General features: G+C 41.8%; 1 protein-coding gene across 2 annotated transcripts in view; it reads left to right on the top strand.

The window, feature by feature from the left end:
* TMDD1 (transmembrane and death domain 1) overlaps positions 1–16,754 on the top strand; it is a 115,998-nt gene extending 99,244 nt beyond the window's left edge. For both annotated transcript variants that reach the window (XM_069632606.1, XM_069632607.1), the window contains exons 4-5: positions 15,230–15,376; positions 16,381–16,754. In XM_069632606.1, coding sequence (XP_069488707.1) covers positions 15,230–15,376; positions 16,381–16,622 — 389 coding nt within the window. In that variant the 3' untranslated portion in view covers positions 16,623–16,754. The remainder of the gene's footprint in view (positions 1–15,229; positions 15,377–16,380) is intronic.
* Positions 16,755–17,329: the final 575 nt, after the last annotated feature.

Genomic DNA, 17,329 nt, shown 5'->3' on the forward strand with positions numbered 1-17,329 from the left:
GGCTTAAACAAGGACAATGAAATGGTTTCATTTCTATAGAATTTGTAACTGTCTATGAACCTTTGAACATCGTACAGTATAGTAATTACAGAGATCTCAGTCAAAAACTAATCTTAACTGTATATCTTCTATTTTGCTACTCTTCCAAGAACATATCCGATCCAAACCAACTCAAGACGTATATGTTCAGTACTCTACTAACATATATTGATAACAAGGTGCCTAACCACTAGTACGCCACTCCAAAAATGCTTTCCTTAATACCGCTACTTACGATTTGTATAATTTCAAAATACGCTATATGTATTACATACATTCAAAAATTCATCATAAGTTGCGTAATTAAATAGAGCAGGATCTTAATACTATTCACTAATACTAAATAATAGGAAATAGGGATATTTTAGCCAACAAACATAGATGGCATGTTGAAACACCTCCTAAAATATGGCGCTCAGTACAGCGCCCGTCAGTAGAAACAATGAAAGGACTACCCCGTTGTAGTCGCCATGACGATGATGGCAACAAACAATGTTTTTATTAAGACGCCATACGGCGCACACATAGAATGTAGCTGAGCGCAAAGACGCTGCAAGATATTTGTCCAGGTAAAAGACCGTCCTTAAATTACTATGAGCGGGTCTGTCAAAACCTGCAAACGCAATATGTAGACTAGGTTTGAACGTACCAGTGGCATCCACTGTTTATGCAAGATGCACATTACGTGTGCTTTTGAAATCACTGCTTAAGAGAATATGCGTTTGAATTTACTAAGAAGCGGCTCATAATCGAGTCAAGTGCCTCTGGATACATTGATTTAGCATTGCTACATTACTAGTGCAACTTTAAAGGTACATGTAACGAAATTATACGTGTGTTTCTGAAAGAATTGGTTAAGATATATATCTCTGAAGTTACTAAATAAGCGGCTCACAACCGAGTCGTGTGCCTCTGGATACATTGATTTAGTACCACTACAACACGAGTGTAATTAGACAATTAGGGTATCCTTAAAGACCGAAATAAAACCTATATCAAATCACGTAAAGAAGGTCTCACAGTATAGAAACTGATCACTGAATGTTACACGTGTGTATCTTATCTTTTCACTCGTAGGAATTGAACCCAGTTAATTACGACCACAACAATTACTATGCTTTGAAAACATACAGCCACACAGGTAACATGATACAAACTATCTCCTCAGCATGACCAGCTTTAAAATGAACAACCGTTATTTTACAAAAACATTGGGAGTAATGAACTATCTTTTTTTTCTCTCTTCTTTCTTTATATTGTTTGCACAATGGTCTTTATTTTTCCTCTTTATACCCCATGAATCCTCCCTGTCACCAACCCTTGACTCTCTGTGACTATCGTACACTATGATTCTGATCGCATGGTGCACTCACTACAAAATGTGTAAACAATGTTTCAAATTGTTCGCAAATTTAATTTACTCACTGTTTATCGTAATAACTCTAATTTGGTCACTGTCTGTCGCACCAAATACTATGTTTTGAAAATATGCAACCTCACAGCCCGTATTTGAGAAAGGCTAAGAGATTAGCCAAAACACGTGTCATACATAGGGCTACATGCAATAAATACTACTTTTCCAAAAAGTATTTGGCGCTGTCTCTCATCTGGGTATTTTTGAAGTCGACAATTTGTACCAGTGATTTTAATGGCTTTTTTGTAATCACCACTCAGTGAGACGCAACATTTCTTTCATTACCTTTGCTGCAAACCATTACTTGTGCACCCTATCTCTGTCGCCTTGACAGATTGTGCCTACAAAGCCAAAAAGTGTATGCATACGCATAATACAGATTACAACAGCATAACAGCAGCATATTGGCTTCTGCAACAATGTATGATCACCATTGCATAGGTGTTATGCTCACCTGGTCTCTGCAGGGGTGTTTGGGCACGGTTGGAGCCCTCCCAGGAGTTGACTCCCTCGGACCGCTTTTCTCCCCCAACTGCTGTTTTTTCGTGGACCCGGAATGCTGCAACTGTTCCTGAGAGAAGATGAGAGGCAGTGAGAATAGTGTGGTGGTGTCGCGGTTCCCCTTGACCCTTCCGTGCCAAAATGTAGTATGCAGGAGTTTGCCTATGCAAGCTCACCTGTTTTTATGTAAGGATAAGCTCTCCAGCCTGCTTTCCTTCAGCAGGGGCACTGTGGATGGACCTAGTTGTGTCACTGGTCCAGATTGTGGAGGTTCAGCCCGGCTGTGGACATTCCGCCTCGAAAGTAAGTGTTTATGACTGTGCTTATTGTCCGTATTCTTTGTGTTAATTCTTCCCCAATGATTTTTGTTTGTAACCATATATTGTTCTGTCTCCCCCTTAGTGATGAAGATGGCTCAGGAGCGCATAATGGTGAAAAAGTCTATTCCGGACGACCCACTGGTGGTAAGTAGACAGTTCCAGAAGTTGCGCCAAGTTTGTGAGTTGCGCTGCTTTAACGTGTTAAAGTCTATGGGCCTCATTACGAGATGGGTGGTAGCCATGGAGCTATGAGCTCCATGGCTGCCTCCCATACCGTGCCCGTGTCCGGTCTCGTTCAATGGGGACTTACCGGTGTAGTCCGACCCTGGCGAAACCTGTAAGTCCCCATTAAACAGACCATTCCCCATTCCCATTTGAGCCCCCATAGGGCTTAATGAGAATGGGGAGGGCGCTAATAATGGGCTCTCGACTTGCAAGCCCGTTATTAGCGCCCTAGTCCCTTAGCGGGACCCATAAGGGACGTGTGGTCAGACCACACGTTCCTTACAGTCCCCGCCAAGGGACCTTGGAATAGGGCGGTAAGGGATTAGCCGCACCGGTCTCCTTACCGGTGCCCGGTATCCCTTACCGCCCACCTTGTAATGACCCTCTATGTGATTGCTCACCTTGTGTTTCTTATTCCCTTTGCAGGTGTGGCTGATCGGTGTTAGCTGGTGAGCGGTTTCCGAACTCCTGCAGGCTGCCGGAGATGAAGATTCACGTGGGTACTGCGCCCGAAGATGGCCCCGTGTTAATGGGAGTTAAGGACAGGTAAGGATGTTGGGCGGCACCCGTGGAGGATTCAAGAAGACAAGTAAGATGAATGCGGCTGCTGCAGCGTCGGAAGCGATAGTGGTGCTTCTTCGAGCGGTGGCGTGGCTGAATACAAGTAAGAATCAGGCAGCGACTGCAGAGTGGGAAGCTGATGGCAGTGCTTCCAGCGATGGTGAGGCTTCAAGGTAAGATGTGCGCGGTGGCTGCAGAGTGGGAAGCTGATGGCAGTGCTTCCAGCGATCGTGTGGCTGAATCCAGGTAAGATACTGGAGGTTTCCGAAGACTGAAGATGCACGTGCTGGACCAGGTAAGATGCTGGAGGGATCTGGAGGCTGAAGACGCACGTGTTGAACCAGGCAAGGGTCTTCTGGATGGCTGTAAGCGCTACGCTGCTCTTAGCAGACTAATGCAAAGTGCAAGTATGTGGGTGGGGCCGGCTTATATAGCCTGGCCCCAACCACTCCCCTTAGGCCCCGCCTTGGGGCCCCACCGTGCTCCTCCTCCTGTCTTCTGCACGTGCCTTGCCTTGTACTAATAGGGCCAGCCCGCCCTTGTTGCACGTGCCTTCGGTGTTCTTTGTGCAAAACACACTTTGTAATGAGCTTGGTGCCATAGGCGCCAAGACTGGGTCCATTGGGACCCTGCAGGAAGTGAAGTACTGGGCTCTTGCCCAGTAGCCATGACAATAGACCCTTTGATTTGTTGGCATTCCCCCCAACCTTGAACACTCGGCTCACTAACAGCACGTAAGCAAATCGAAACTCAGGTGCAGAGAACAACGTCAGACTACTGTCCACTTGCCCAGTTAGTCTGCCATATCTCATCAGCCAAGCCTTCACCCAAGGCTTCTCCTTTGTACTTGATCTTGCCGGATGTTCTCTTCGCTGGAACTTTAAGGAGAGTTAAGGTACATTGTTATTTTCATTCAGGGCTTTATGAATAGGCCTTGTTTTCTGATATTGTACCACGTGTGAAGAGACCATGATTTATGTTCATTTTGCCTTCTATTTAGTGCTATCTCATTTGATTATGTCAAATGTCATTACCCTCTTCGGCCTCAAGACACTTGGTTGCTCTGTCTCTCAAATGCTTTTCTGCATCTTTATACATCAATACTTGACATTCACATATGTTCACTCATTTGTCTTAATCTGAGAGAAATATGTCCTGTGTACATACATCCTTGATCTCTGGACAACAACTATTCTTTGTCCATAAACAAATTTATATTTTCAGCCTCTTTCAGCTTTGTAGCCCTGGGCTCTCTCCTTCGAGCTCTATGTTTACTATTATTCAGAGCTTGCATCCATCTTTTGAACATGGCCGCTTAACTCGTGTTATATTTTCTTCTGCAGCAAGCTTCTATGTGACTCATCTACCTTGCGTTTCTAGGTATATACATGTATTACTCATCTGGTTACTTATCTTCTTTGTATGTATGGTTTCTTCTTACTTGCATCTATGCTTACTCTTGTTTCTTCAGTTATTTCTTCATGCCTTAATATTTTCTTATAAAGTTTTAGCGCATCATTCTATATTCTCCTTGTTATGTCACTCTGCACATGTCAGGTTATTTTTAGAGCTCCTCGATTTACAGTGGTCTCTGCAACTCTCCTGCTACCACTTCAGTTTGAGGGTACATTTGGTACGATTGTCTGAGTGCGTAAATTCTCTCATGCACCTGATGCAGTATTGGAATGATAACTAGTGTCATGTACACCGTCTTCCTGTTGTTCATCCTATAGGTCAGAACTGAAGGGGTGGGGTCTATCAGTGACATGCATGTCTGCTCCTCTACATTGCCCCCCCTGGTCGAGTCCTCAACCAGCTCCTCTTCCTCATTTCTCTTCATTTTTCTACCACAGAATGTCTTCTTTGGGATCCATATCTTAGTCACCCCCCTCAGGGCACCTGCATTCTTTATGTGTTCATCCACACTCTAGGTCAAATGGAAGCACCCCCAGTTGGTTGGCAGAACGCCCAATGCCCTACATAGTTCTTATCCTTGGGGTAATAAAACTTAATTCCTGGCGTGCCAGACGACATTCCTTGAGGTGCTCATGGGTGGTATTTTCTCTCTGTGTGTGCTCATCAGTCACAGCATACACATTGACCATTATCTTCAACCCAATTGCTTTCTTTGCTGTCTTCTTGCACTGTCCCATGAATATTCTTATAAAACAGAATCCCAGAAACACTAACACTAGTATTGCTCCAAGTAGTTTGAAGGCATTCACCAACCAGGCTGGGACCCATGAGAAATGGGATGAAAACCAATCTTCATCCTGGGTCTCGTCTACTTTATCCACAAACTCTGTATGCAGGGTTGAAAGTATAGTTATTTCTTCTGTCATGGCTTCATTTAATCCATAATGGGCAGGTTTTAATGTACAGCACGATGGCCCGATATTGGCACACACATCTTTTTCCATTGCTGTAATTAAGTCCGGGACATACCTGTTCTGGAGGGTCATACGTCTGATGGCCCTCAGTTCTTCTCTGATTGCAATTAATCCTTTGATTTTCATGTTGATCTTTTTTAACAGCTCCCACCTAGTGATTTGGACCCACTTGGCAATCAGTGCAGTGTGAATTTCTGGCTTGAATATGGCTGTTAATATCACTGTTGTACTGGTGAACAGCTTAAGTTCATCTGCAATGTCATGATCGGCTTCTATTGATTTTTCTGAAAAATAGCTCTCCCTCTTTCATCTAATGAGACTAAGCAATCTTTTCTTTCTCAGGTGTGCATCCATTTTCAGGAAGATATCAATATGGAGATCACTTTGGGGAATCACCAATGCAGGAACATGTATAATCACCAAGGAACACGTTCCTCCCTAATTTTTGGGCAACAGCCAGTAGGTTCTAGATCCACAAGCCCAATAATGATCCATCAGCACTGCAGTTCATCCATTCACTCCTGGTACATCAATTATTTGATCACATCCTTTATTTTCTCCTACTGGGATCAGGCATTTGTTTCTGAAACACAGTGTCACTTTTCTATTGGTAGTGTGTATATTGGTCCTGCTTCGTTTTCAACCCACGTTAGTAATTGTGAATACTTGGCCCACAACTTTGGGCTTTTATCATTCACTGTTTGCATTATTCTTACTGATGCCGTCATCAATAAATGTGCACTGCATGTTAGCATTCCTTATTTCCGTCCTGTACCAGTGGCAACTCATCAATACACCAATTGCTAGGGTAGCTCCCAGCATCCTGGCAATCCTAGTGTTTCCCATGTGTCTACACAGTTCAAACCTATTTGTCAACAATCCTTATGTGTTCTCCTGTCATGAATGAATACATAAGCATTCTGCTTGCCCAACTGTTGTCTTTTTCCATCTTCTGCATTTTTATGTAAGATTCTTCATATAGGAATGTTTTCTTTGTCGCCATCGTAGGGTCGCCCATCTTCTTTCTAATTGTCCTCTTGTTGTGCAAGCTCCTAGATTGCTTAGATACTTTGCATCATGTATGGGTATTTCTCTTGCAATTACCGTTCTGGCAGTGTTCATGGCATTAGTTAATGAGAGAACATACGTAGCAGCTTTCATCTGACGTACTACTCCACACCTCTCTCATGTGTTGATACCACATGATAATCTTTAAATTGGCAGAATAATAGAGCAATGAATTACTACCTTCATTATCATCTCCAACATCCCTTTTAGACTGGGCAATGTGTTCGGAAGTATCAGCAAAAATATCCCTTGCACCTTTGTCAGGATTGAAAGAGATATCTCATTCTGGGATACTTCACTTGAAGTACCAAACAATATGTCACAAAATTTTAAGAATATAAGAAAATAAAGACAACACATAAGGCAAAATGTAGTTGTAAGAAGCATTGCCATAGTATTCAAATGCAACATTACCTCTTTTGGAGTAGCTGATATTCTTGTTAACAGTGTGTGTTTTATATAATAGAAAATTCCCATTTTCAATTGAATCAGTTCACCTTTTAGTCACTTTTCAAAATGGTCACTTTTCTATAACAGGAACTGACGTATCATAGCAATAACTCTACAAATGATAGGACTGTTTGTAGGATTTCTAGAAAATACAACAAAGTCCATTTTTCGTCACACTAGAGCTGTATATGTTTGCAGTGTGTATACAAAGACAGCATGCAGAATTGTGTGCAACATATTACGCAACATTAAATTGTATTGTACAATCGTCCTGTCGTGTTTTCGATGTAGAGCATGTCTTCATTTTACTGAAAAAGTTTCTGGAACTGCAGCAAGTTCATTAATCTCCTATCAGATGTTGGAAATGTCAATTTGTTCCAGACTGTTTTTAATCATTTGATTCTTTGTACTTGCCCTTGGTAGCAGATCTGGTCAGCATCACAGAACCTCTTCTCTTGCTTCACTGTCAACTGTTGCTGGAGGGGTCAGGGTTTCTCCTTTGTAGAACTTCACGCAGTTCAGTGCAGCTAAGCTCTTCTTCCCTAGATTTTTACTGCAGTGGGAGTGACCCCATCTACTTGATATGGTCCCTCAAAACAGGGCTTATTCCAAGTACAAACAAAGCTATTAATGAGCACTTGATCCCCTCGAAACAAACTTGGCTGTCAAGTGTGTAAATAAAATCATTTGGATTTTTGTCTTCCTCAATCTTCTTGCACCCTTCTCTACGATTGTTGATCTTTTGAGAAATAAAAGAAACACTAGCCATCATACTTGTTAAATAATCATGCATCTCATCGCCTAATATTTCCGCTAGACTACGGGCATCAGCTTTTACTCGAGTGAGAGGAGCAAGGGGTACTCTCATGCGGCGTCCAGTCACCAACTCATGAGGAGTTAGGTGGTGATCTGAACCAGGTTGGTATCTCAGGGTAAAAAGAGCAAGGGTGAGGCTATGTAGCCATCCTTTCTTCAGCACCATTTTTATTTTAGCTATCTGTTCTTTAAGAAGTCCTTTTAGCCTCCACATACTCCATTCGCTGTGGGTGATAAGCTGAAGAAAACTCGTTTACAAAATGTGGGCCATTATCAGACCGCAGGACTTTGCACATTCTCCATCTAGGAAACAAACACCTCATGCACTAGAAACTTGGCAGCGCATGTGGCATCGGGGTGCGTACATGGACATGCCTCGATCCATCTAGAAAAGGGACATACTACTACCACCATCTATCTATAGAATAACATACTAGTAACATATCCATATAATCTATATGTAGATGCTGAAATGGACCATCTATGCTCGTCGATCAGTGTGTTTTCTGCTCTATCTCCTGTTTCCTTTGATGGAGATCCTGTGATGCTACCTATAGCCTCATAACCACATTTCTCATTTGTCTATATAGATCCCCAATCCTTTTCCCTATGCCTTCTGCCTCATGTTCATCTGCCCATGTTTGTATTCTCAGTATTTGTTGCAGCTCCCTGCGGGGCTTTTGTTAGCCTATCTCTTCTTCCCATCGCTCACATGCTTCAACGGGTATCATACTTCTATTAACAATATGTTCTATTTCATCATCTTATTGTTTACTACTCCTTCTCATTTCTTCTTCCCTCCTTCTCATCTCTCTGTTCTCTAGTTCCTCTCGCCTTCTTTGTAACGTATGTTCTTTCAATCTTGCCTTCTATTTCTTCACGTTTCGTCTCCTTGATTCTCTCTTTCTCTTTCCTTAGTTTTTCACACCATCTCCGTTCTTCCTTTCTATACCTTTCTTTTTTTTCTCTTCCTTGTATGTCATTTCTCATTCTTTTTCCTTCTTTTCCTCTCTTTGTTAATTTTCTTTAACATCATCAATAGCTTTTCCATCTAATTTATGCAATATCTGTCCTCCCATCCACTTGTTTTCTATTATTGTCCTTCCACTTGCTTTGCCTTTCTCTCTTTTTTGTCTTCCGTTTTCCTCCTCTATTTCGTCTGTCCTTTCTCTCATCATACTCTTCATGTTAATCGTGTGTGGAGATATATTTATGTTCTTTATTCTTACTGTCTCTCATGTTGTCTTCACTATTGTAAGCGTGCAGTGGGTATATTGGATTAACATACCCTGCTGCTGCTTTTAATACCTTTAGACGATAGGTTCCCTGTTTGTCTTCCATTGTGCTATGATCTTTAGGAGGATAAAGTGTTACGTCCTCCTCCTTATGCTGATTAAGCATCCACTCCTCAGACGGGGCGTTCTACCTCACTCTGATACATCTTCCATAATTTTAAAACAGCTAACCTTTTATGTCGCTTCTTCCCTACAAATGTAGCAGGCAAGTATGTTGTCATGTGTCGCAACACTGCTTTTGATAATGAACCTTCTTGAGTCCACGGCATGAGTGTTTTATTAGTTGTGCCATTCACCCACTCAGCGTGGTACTTTCTTATTTTATGTGTGTATCTTTTTAATGTCCTTCATAGATGTAAAAGGGGAATGTCCCCCATAATGACAAGTTATTTTTTTACTTTCAATACTTACCAGATGTTCTCGTTTATTATTTAACTAATTCATCACACTTCAACAATCACTCTGGACAGCACCATCAATCGCTGTCCTTCTCCAAAAAACAATTTCTCCAAATAATTTCCAAATGTATACAATAACATCCATATTACCTCTTTGTTTATAGTTTGCATCAATTCGTACTATCGTGTTATTAGTATTGATAGTTTTATGTTTTGATTTAAATTTTATTTCTTCTTAAATACTACCCTCATAAGTTTGATGTCAATGACTTGTTTTTCGAGGGTCTAATAATTTGTCAATTTACACTGATATTTGTAAAATAAAAACATGTGTACACACATTTTTTACAATTGTCTTGTCCTTTTCTCCTGATAGATCTATCTCATCTCTATATTACTCCATTTTGGAATGTGTAGCATACCCTTCTTTGGCTGTAGTCGCAGTATTGCCTTAAATAATACTCTGTTCCGGTGTTTGGTGCATTCTCTTCTCCCTCCTTGAGGGCAGGTGTCGAGGTATCTCCTTATCCCTAATAAATCCTGTTACATTCCCCCTCTATATTTATACATACAATATGGCCCCTCCCCTTTTATTTGCCATTTTTGATGTTTCTACTTACATCTGTTATTCAGCTCGAGGCCTTTGGTATGGATTCTTCCCCAATCGACCACTTTGCCTTCAGTCCACGGGGTGCCTGCAGGGACTGGACAAGAATTTCTTCAAAGGGGCTCCTTCCAACCGTCTCTGGTCACACTTTTTATAGCACAGCTCTCCGTAGAAAACTCTGTGGCCTTCCACAAATGGTGGAAGATGTCAAAAATCTGAGGATCTGGATCTGAACCATCCGCACCGCTACCAACATGTGCAGTAGCACTTTATGGATGTTTCTATGCGCAGAGTCGAATTACCATATCAAATAATCTTGGGCCCAAATAACCAGACCGACTCAAAAAATATGGCATAATACTACTTTACTATCAGTTCAATATAGTGGGGAAACTTGGTGAACAACACGTCATAGTGCACACACTTGCAGATACATGTAAGGTACACAAAGGCTTTATACCTCGATTTGTGTCAGCTGTAATGTCATCCTACACAGCAAATAATAAAACCTATTGGATGGAGGAATTGCTTAGGGGAACATATCTACTTAAAGGTTCTTTAAGGGTTATTAACATGATTGGCTGCCCCTCATCTAGCTGGCATGCCTTGAACATCCCTCTAACTACGTATAATACAGATCATACGAGCATAACAGCAGTAGATTGGCCTCTGCAACAATATATGCTCACATTACATAGGCCCTTTGATTGGTTGGCATTCTCTCCCAACTTTGGACACTCGGCTCACTGGCAGCACGTAAGCAAAGCGAAACCTAGGTGCGGTGAACAGCATCCGCATAGTGCCCATTTGCCCAACTAGTCTGCCATCTCTCATCAGTCCAGTCACGCCTTCAGCCAAGGTTTCTCCTTTGTACTTGACTTTGCTGGATATTCTCTTCTCTGGGACTTTAAGTGAAGTTAAGGTTCATGTTTTTCTTTGTCTAGGGCTTGATGAATAGGCTTGGCTTTCTGATCTAGTACCACGTGTGACGAGACCCCGATTTGTGTCCATTCGCCTTCTATTTAGTGCTATTTGATTTGATTGTGTCAGGTATCATCACCCTCTTCAGCCTCTAGAGACTTGCTTGGTCCGCCTCACATATGCTTTTCTGAATCTTTTTCATCAATACTTGGAATTCAAAAATGTTCAATCATTTACTTAATCTGAGAGAAATATGCCCGGTGTACATTGCTTTTCTTTGTTGACTCCCTGTATACCCTTCTGTAGCTTCTCGCTGTAAAATCCTTGATCTCTGGCCAACAGCTATTCTTTATTCATACACACATTTATATTTCCAGCCTCTGTCAGCTTTGCAGCCATGCTCTCTCTCTCTCCTTTTAGTTCTTCGCTTACTATTATTCTTTTCAACATGGCTGCTTCTCCAGTGTTATATTTTCTACTGCAGCAAGCTTCTATGTGTCTCATCTACCTTACGTTTCTGTGAACATACGCGTATTACTTATATGGTTCCTTATCCTCTTTGTATATATGTTAATGTTAATATTAAAGATCATTTGTACCGCACAATATCACCACCGAAGTAGTCCCATGGTGCTCTGGCGGATCTGAAAGGTAAGAGTGCGGGGTGGGTTAGTAAGTATATCGGGAATAGGTAGAGGGAAAGTTGTAATTTCCTTTTGACAGCTTCAGTTTGGTTTGTACCGTTCACTAGTTTGGGTGCAAATTGCCTCTCTGTAGATTCCTGTGTGTTGTTGTGCAGGGCTATGTGGTGGTGTTGTCATTGAAGTGTGGTGGAGTACGTGTGGATTGCTGTGCAGAGAGGTGGTTGTGCATTTGAGAAATGTATGTAGAACTTTGGGTTTTAGAGTTAAATTAATAGGATATTTCTTACCTCATTGCTTTGGACATCTGTAATCATTGTCTCTGTCCGTGCTCTGTGTTGGGTGTTTTTGTAGCAGTTTGTTTGCTGGGTATGGTGCATGGTGGTGGCTTTGATCTGTAATTGTCTAGTGGTTTATGGGCATGAATTTTGTGTGGGCCTCCCCCGTCTCCGGGCTGGAGATAGTGAGGATAGAGGTATTGGATGTCTCCCAGGGTCATTGTGTGGGATTCCCACCCACCAAGTCTGGGCGCACTAAGGCCCCCTGGGGTGCCCGTTATTGGTTAGTGCTTCCCCGTCTGCACTGGGGTCCCTGTCTCTGGGTAATGACTAGAGTGTGTTATTGAAGGGAGCGTTTTTTTCTTGGGCTCTCTGCTTGGTGTTTTCCTTCCATATATGCTAGTTGAGGTGCACTCTGTTTTTGACAGAGTCTTTGTTTTTCCTAGTCGTTCCCTTCTGAGGTGAAGAGCCAAGTTTTAAGTAGTTTTCATAATTTTAGGTGATCGTTTGTATTGCTTATGTCTTTTGGGAGGAAGTTCCAAGTTTTTGCTGCCAGGTGGGAGAATGACGAGACCCCCAAGTTTTGTGTATGGTTTTGGTTCTAGGCAAATGTGATTGATTGATCTGAGTGGACTTGACGTTAGGTAAATGGTTATTTTCTTTTGTAGGATTTTTGCTCTTTGACAATGGTGCTATGTGCCTTATGAACTTTGTTTTGAACCTTTTTCTTTTTTTGATAGTTGCCAATGTAGCACTTTTAGGTGTGGGGTGATGTGGTCCCTTGGTGGTAGTCTGAGCAGGAATCTGGCTGCAGTGTTTTTGATATGTTGCAGTTTCTTTAGTAGGCGTTCAGGCATTCCTAGTTATGGGCTGATGGCAAAGTCTATTCTGGACATGATGAGGGAGATGATAGTAAGTGTTCTATCGGTAAAAGGTAGAGGATAGGTAGGATCCTTTTTACTGTGTGCAGGAGGAAGACATATTTCTTGATTCTTGCGTTACCTTTTGGTTCTAGTGGAGGTTTGTTGTCCATCAGGACTCCAAGGTTTTTGATGGTTGTTCATGGCATCAATGCAGTTCCCAGCTGTGTGCACAATGGGATGCAGTGGTTGGTTTCCTGGTTTTTGTGTATAACCATTATTTCTGATTTTCCCAGGTTGAGTTTGAGGCTGTTTGTGTTCATCCATTCATATTGTTTGTGTAGACAGCTTTCAGCATTCTGTTTTCTTCTTGTGTGTCTTCTATTTTGTAGATGATTTGTGTATTGTCTGCGTAGTCGTAGCATGTAAAGCTGCATCTTTTAATGAGCTTGATTAGTGGAGTCAAGTAGATATTGAAGAGCAGTGGGACTAGGAAAGATCCTTGTGGTACTCCACAGTTGGTGTTTCTTGAAGTGGATTTAAAAGCTTTAATCCTGACGGCTTCGATTCTATCTGTTAGGAATGATTTAATCCAGAGTAGGCCTAGGTCGGTGGTTCCTATTTCTTCTAGTCTTTTGATGAGGATGTCATTGCTGACTGTGTCGAACATTGTGGAGAGGTCCAGAAGTATCAGAGCTGAACTTGAGTCAGAGTCTGCATTTGTCTTTATATCATCCCAAATTGAGAGGAGTGCTGTTTCAGTTCCTCTCTTGGTCCTAAAGCTGACTTGCACCTGGTCCAACAGTTGGTGTTTTTCTATGTGTTCCTGTGTTAGTCCATAGAGGTATGTTTCAAGTAGTTTTGCTGGAAAGGGATGTTTGAGATAGGTCTGTAGTTGGAGAGGTCTTCCATTTCGCCTGCTGTGTCTTTGAGGTGTTGCTTCATGCATGTTGATTTGAATGATTGTGGTAGTTTCCCTGTTGTGAGCAATAGGTTGAGGAGGTTTCTGTAATATTCCAGGGGTGTACCTTGTGTGAGGATTGATTTGTATATGTCTGAAGGACAGGGGTATATGGGGGAGCCTGCTTTTTTGCTGTTTTTTACCAGCTTGACAAAAGTCTCTACTGATATTTGGGGAGGGCAGTGTATTTTGGTAGAGTGGTCTGCATTGTATGATTTGGAGGATTACGCTGATTTTGTTTTTGAAGTGATCTGCAAGGTCGTTGCATAGTTTCAGTGAGGGTACAGGAATGGTGTTGTATCCAGGTGGGTTCCTCATTTCGCTTATGATTTTGAACAGTTCTCTTTGGGTGTTTGCGGATTTGGTGATTTGGTTACAGTAGTATTTCTTTTCGGCATTTTGAATTTCCTTTTTGTATGAGTGGATTTGTATTTGAAATTGTGATGTTTTTTTCTCCAATCTAGTTCTTGCTTCTTGTTTTTTTTTTTTATGGCACGGATGGGGTGACATGTTTCTTCTCACTTGTATGTAGGCTTACTCTTGTTTCTTAAGTTACATCTTCATTCTTTAAGTATTCTTTTATCGTTTCAGTGCGTCATCGTGTCTTCTCCTTATGGCATCACTTTGCACCTCTCAGATATCATTTTACAGCTCTCCGATATTCAGCTTTGTCAGGAATAAATAAGGAGATTGAAAAATCAAAGAAGGAAATTTGGATTAATGATTTCAAATATAATTACACAAGAAAGAACTAACTATTCTTTACATTGATTGAAACCCGATCAGGGGAGTGCGAGTGAGCTCATCCAGGGATGGAAGCTGTCCATTCCTTTTTGTGGATGCAACTCTTCTGCCACCACTTTAGTTAGAGGGTACCTTCGGTACGATTGTCTGAGTGCGGTATTTGAATGATACCTGCTGTCATGCACATGGTCTTCTTGTTCTTCATCCAATAGTCTGGAGGTGAGGGGGTTGGGTCTTTCAGTGACTGGCAGTTCTGCTCCTCTACAAGAGTACATCATGAAAAAATTGAATTTCAAAAAGTCCAAGACAGTAAGAAGAATGCAAATGAAACATTTTGTAAACATCATTCGAAATGTCTCATTTGGATAGCATTCCTTTTCACTCATTTATTGTGAATCCCTTAAATGGCAACTACATTATCTGAATTAAGTAATTGCTTTAGACTCTGCCCACAGCCGAAGTTTAAAGAACCATCTTTGAAGAACGCATTCCAAAGACCCACTAATTACTATTTGGTCCTAAAAGCGTATCCATTGCTTGATCCTGTTTGCATTTATTTTTTTTATTGAAATGTTGTTAATTTTAAATCCAGCTAGCATTGTATATTTGTATATACATGCTTTAATGAATATCTGTTCAGCCTGATATTTTCTGGAAAAAAGTATTAATTGTAAAAAATAAAAAAACTCAAATCTAGTTCTAAAAAATATTACATGTCAATTTCATGTGTTCTTTTCAAGAACTTGGGAAGAACCTCAACCAGGACAAAAATTTGGACATGAAAAAGAATGTGCAAGACTATAGTAAGAAATCGCAGCACGCTCATTCGTCGTTACTGATGAAGGAGGAGGAGTTACCGGAAGAGGCCGCCCGCAAGGCGCGTGACAGTGAGTATCAAGTTAAAAAAAAACACAGCATGAAGACCAGAGCAAATCAAAATAATGATTATTTCCAAGACCCAATCTGAAAAGTGACTTGCGATCTGTGCCAGTTTTTGTTTTTGCCCAACTCGATGGCACCCATTTTGTCCATCACAGTTTGCTGATTCTGCATGCTAGGATCAGCGACGCTGACATGGAGATTGGTGACGTAATGCTTGACCCACTGAGCTGCATCCCAGCCAATAGTAGTTTGCATTGCAATTAGGATGCTCGGCCGATGTACCATAAACTGGATTTCTAGATATATAGCCTATCTATCTACATGGGGAATCGTGTTATTATCTTCTTAAACATAAGCCACACCAGACAGTATGGGGGTGCATCGGGGTGCATTGGGGTGCATTGGTAAAATGAACCTCTAAATGGTCCTGGTCTGAGTTTGATCACTGAGTTCAGTGAAGAAAGCGAGAGGATAAATACTGCTCTCCACATGACTTGGAAATAATTCATACATACATACATGATCTTAGTTCAGGATTACTGTTTAAATGAATTTCTTGGAATATGAAAAAAGAATGTTGCCACTGAATGTATTCATGTATTCTCTCTCGCTTGCTCTCCCTCCCTCCCTCTCTTTCTCTCTCCCTTTCTCTCTCTCTCTCTCTCTCTCCCTCTCTCTCACTTGCTCTCCCTCCCTCTCTCTCACTTGCTCTCTCTCTCTCTCTCCCTCTCTCTCACTTGCTCTCCCTCCCTCTCTCTGTCCCTCTCTCTCACTTGCTCTCCCTCCCTCTCTCTCTCTCTCACTTGCTCGCTCTCTCTCTCCCTCTCTCTCACTTGCTCTCCCTCCCTCTCTCTCTCTCTCTCTCACTTGCTCTCCCATCCTCTCTCTCTCCCTCCCTCTCTCTCACTTGCTCTCTCTCTCTCCCTCTCTCCATATCTCTCTCTCTCCATCTCCCTCTGTCTCTCTCTGACTGTCCTGGTCCTTCTCTCTTTCCCACTGACCTTTCTAGTCAGCGATCAAGACTGGGCTGACTGGGATGACTGGGATTTGATCATCGAAGCGGAAACAGCCCGGCCCTATGAAAGAAGCATTTCTGGGTGGTGCAAGCCTGTGGTTCAAGGCATAATCATGGGCTTCCTGGGCTCAGGTCTGCTGGCAATTGTGGTTGCCTACTTCACAATCTGGCTCGCCAACCAGGACTGTGTCCAAATCGTGCGCTCCCAACACATATCCGACTTCCAAGAGGCCTGAAACTCTCCCAGCTACAGCTCAGCCGAGGACAGCGACGGGGATGACTTCCAACTCTGGCAGCAAAAAGTGGCATTTTCAGCACAGCTGGTAAACACATATCCTAGACATTGAAATAAAGACATATAAACAATGTACACATCTGACCGAGTGATTCATCTTTAAAAATTGAAGATTTAGGAAATGTCATGGCTGCACTTGAAAGGTATCTTTGGAAATTGATAACACAGTGTGGACTGATAACGCCACTTTATAGTTAAGTGAGACTTTTATTTAAAAAGGAATACTACAGTTTTGCATAAACATAAACAAACAATGGAATGAATGAAGCAACCAAATTAATGGTAAAACTGGTATTTGGGAATAGAAAATAAAGGTAATTGTGTCTTTCTTGTCAAGCCAAAGTGCTGAAGGATCAAGGAGAGGCGGGTATCAAATGGATGGGAGGCGTTTGACTCCAAAAGATGTATTCCAGAAATCTCCGCCTAACAGATGCAGGGTTGACATTCCACATGGAATCCTGAAAACCTCTCCCCTGAGTATCTAAGGTGATATGCAAAAAAATAATAATAGCAACGTTGTTATGCTTGCGATATTCACAAGGGATATGTATAAACTCTATGGTTGTTGTGAATGCTCTCTTTGTCCTCAGCTGGCTGAAGCTAAAAATGTCTGTTTGGGTAATCAGGTAAGAATTCAGGACACAATGA

Source organism: Ambystoma mexicanum, chromosome 13 (assembly GCF_040938575.1).
Source record: "Ambystoma mexicanum isolate Mex_15411 chromosome 13, UKY_AmexF1_1, whole genome shotgun sequence".
Taxonomy (NCBI): Eukaryota; Metazoa; Chordata; class Amphibia; order Caudata; family Ambystomatidae; genus Ambystoma; species Ambystoma mexicanum.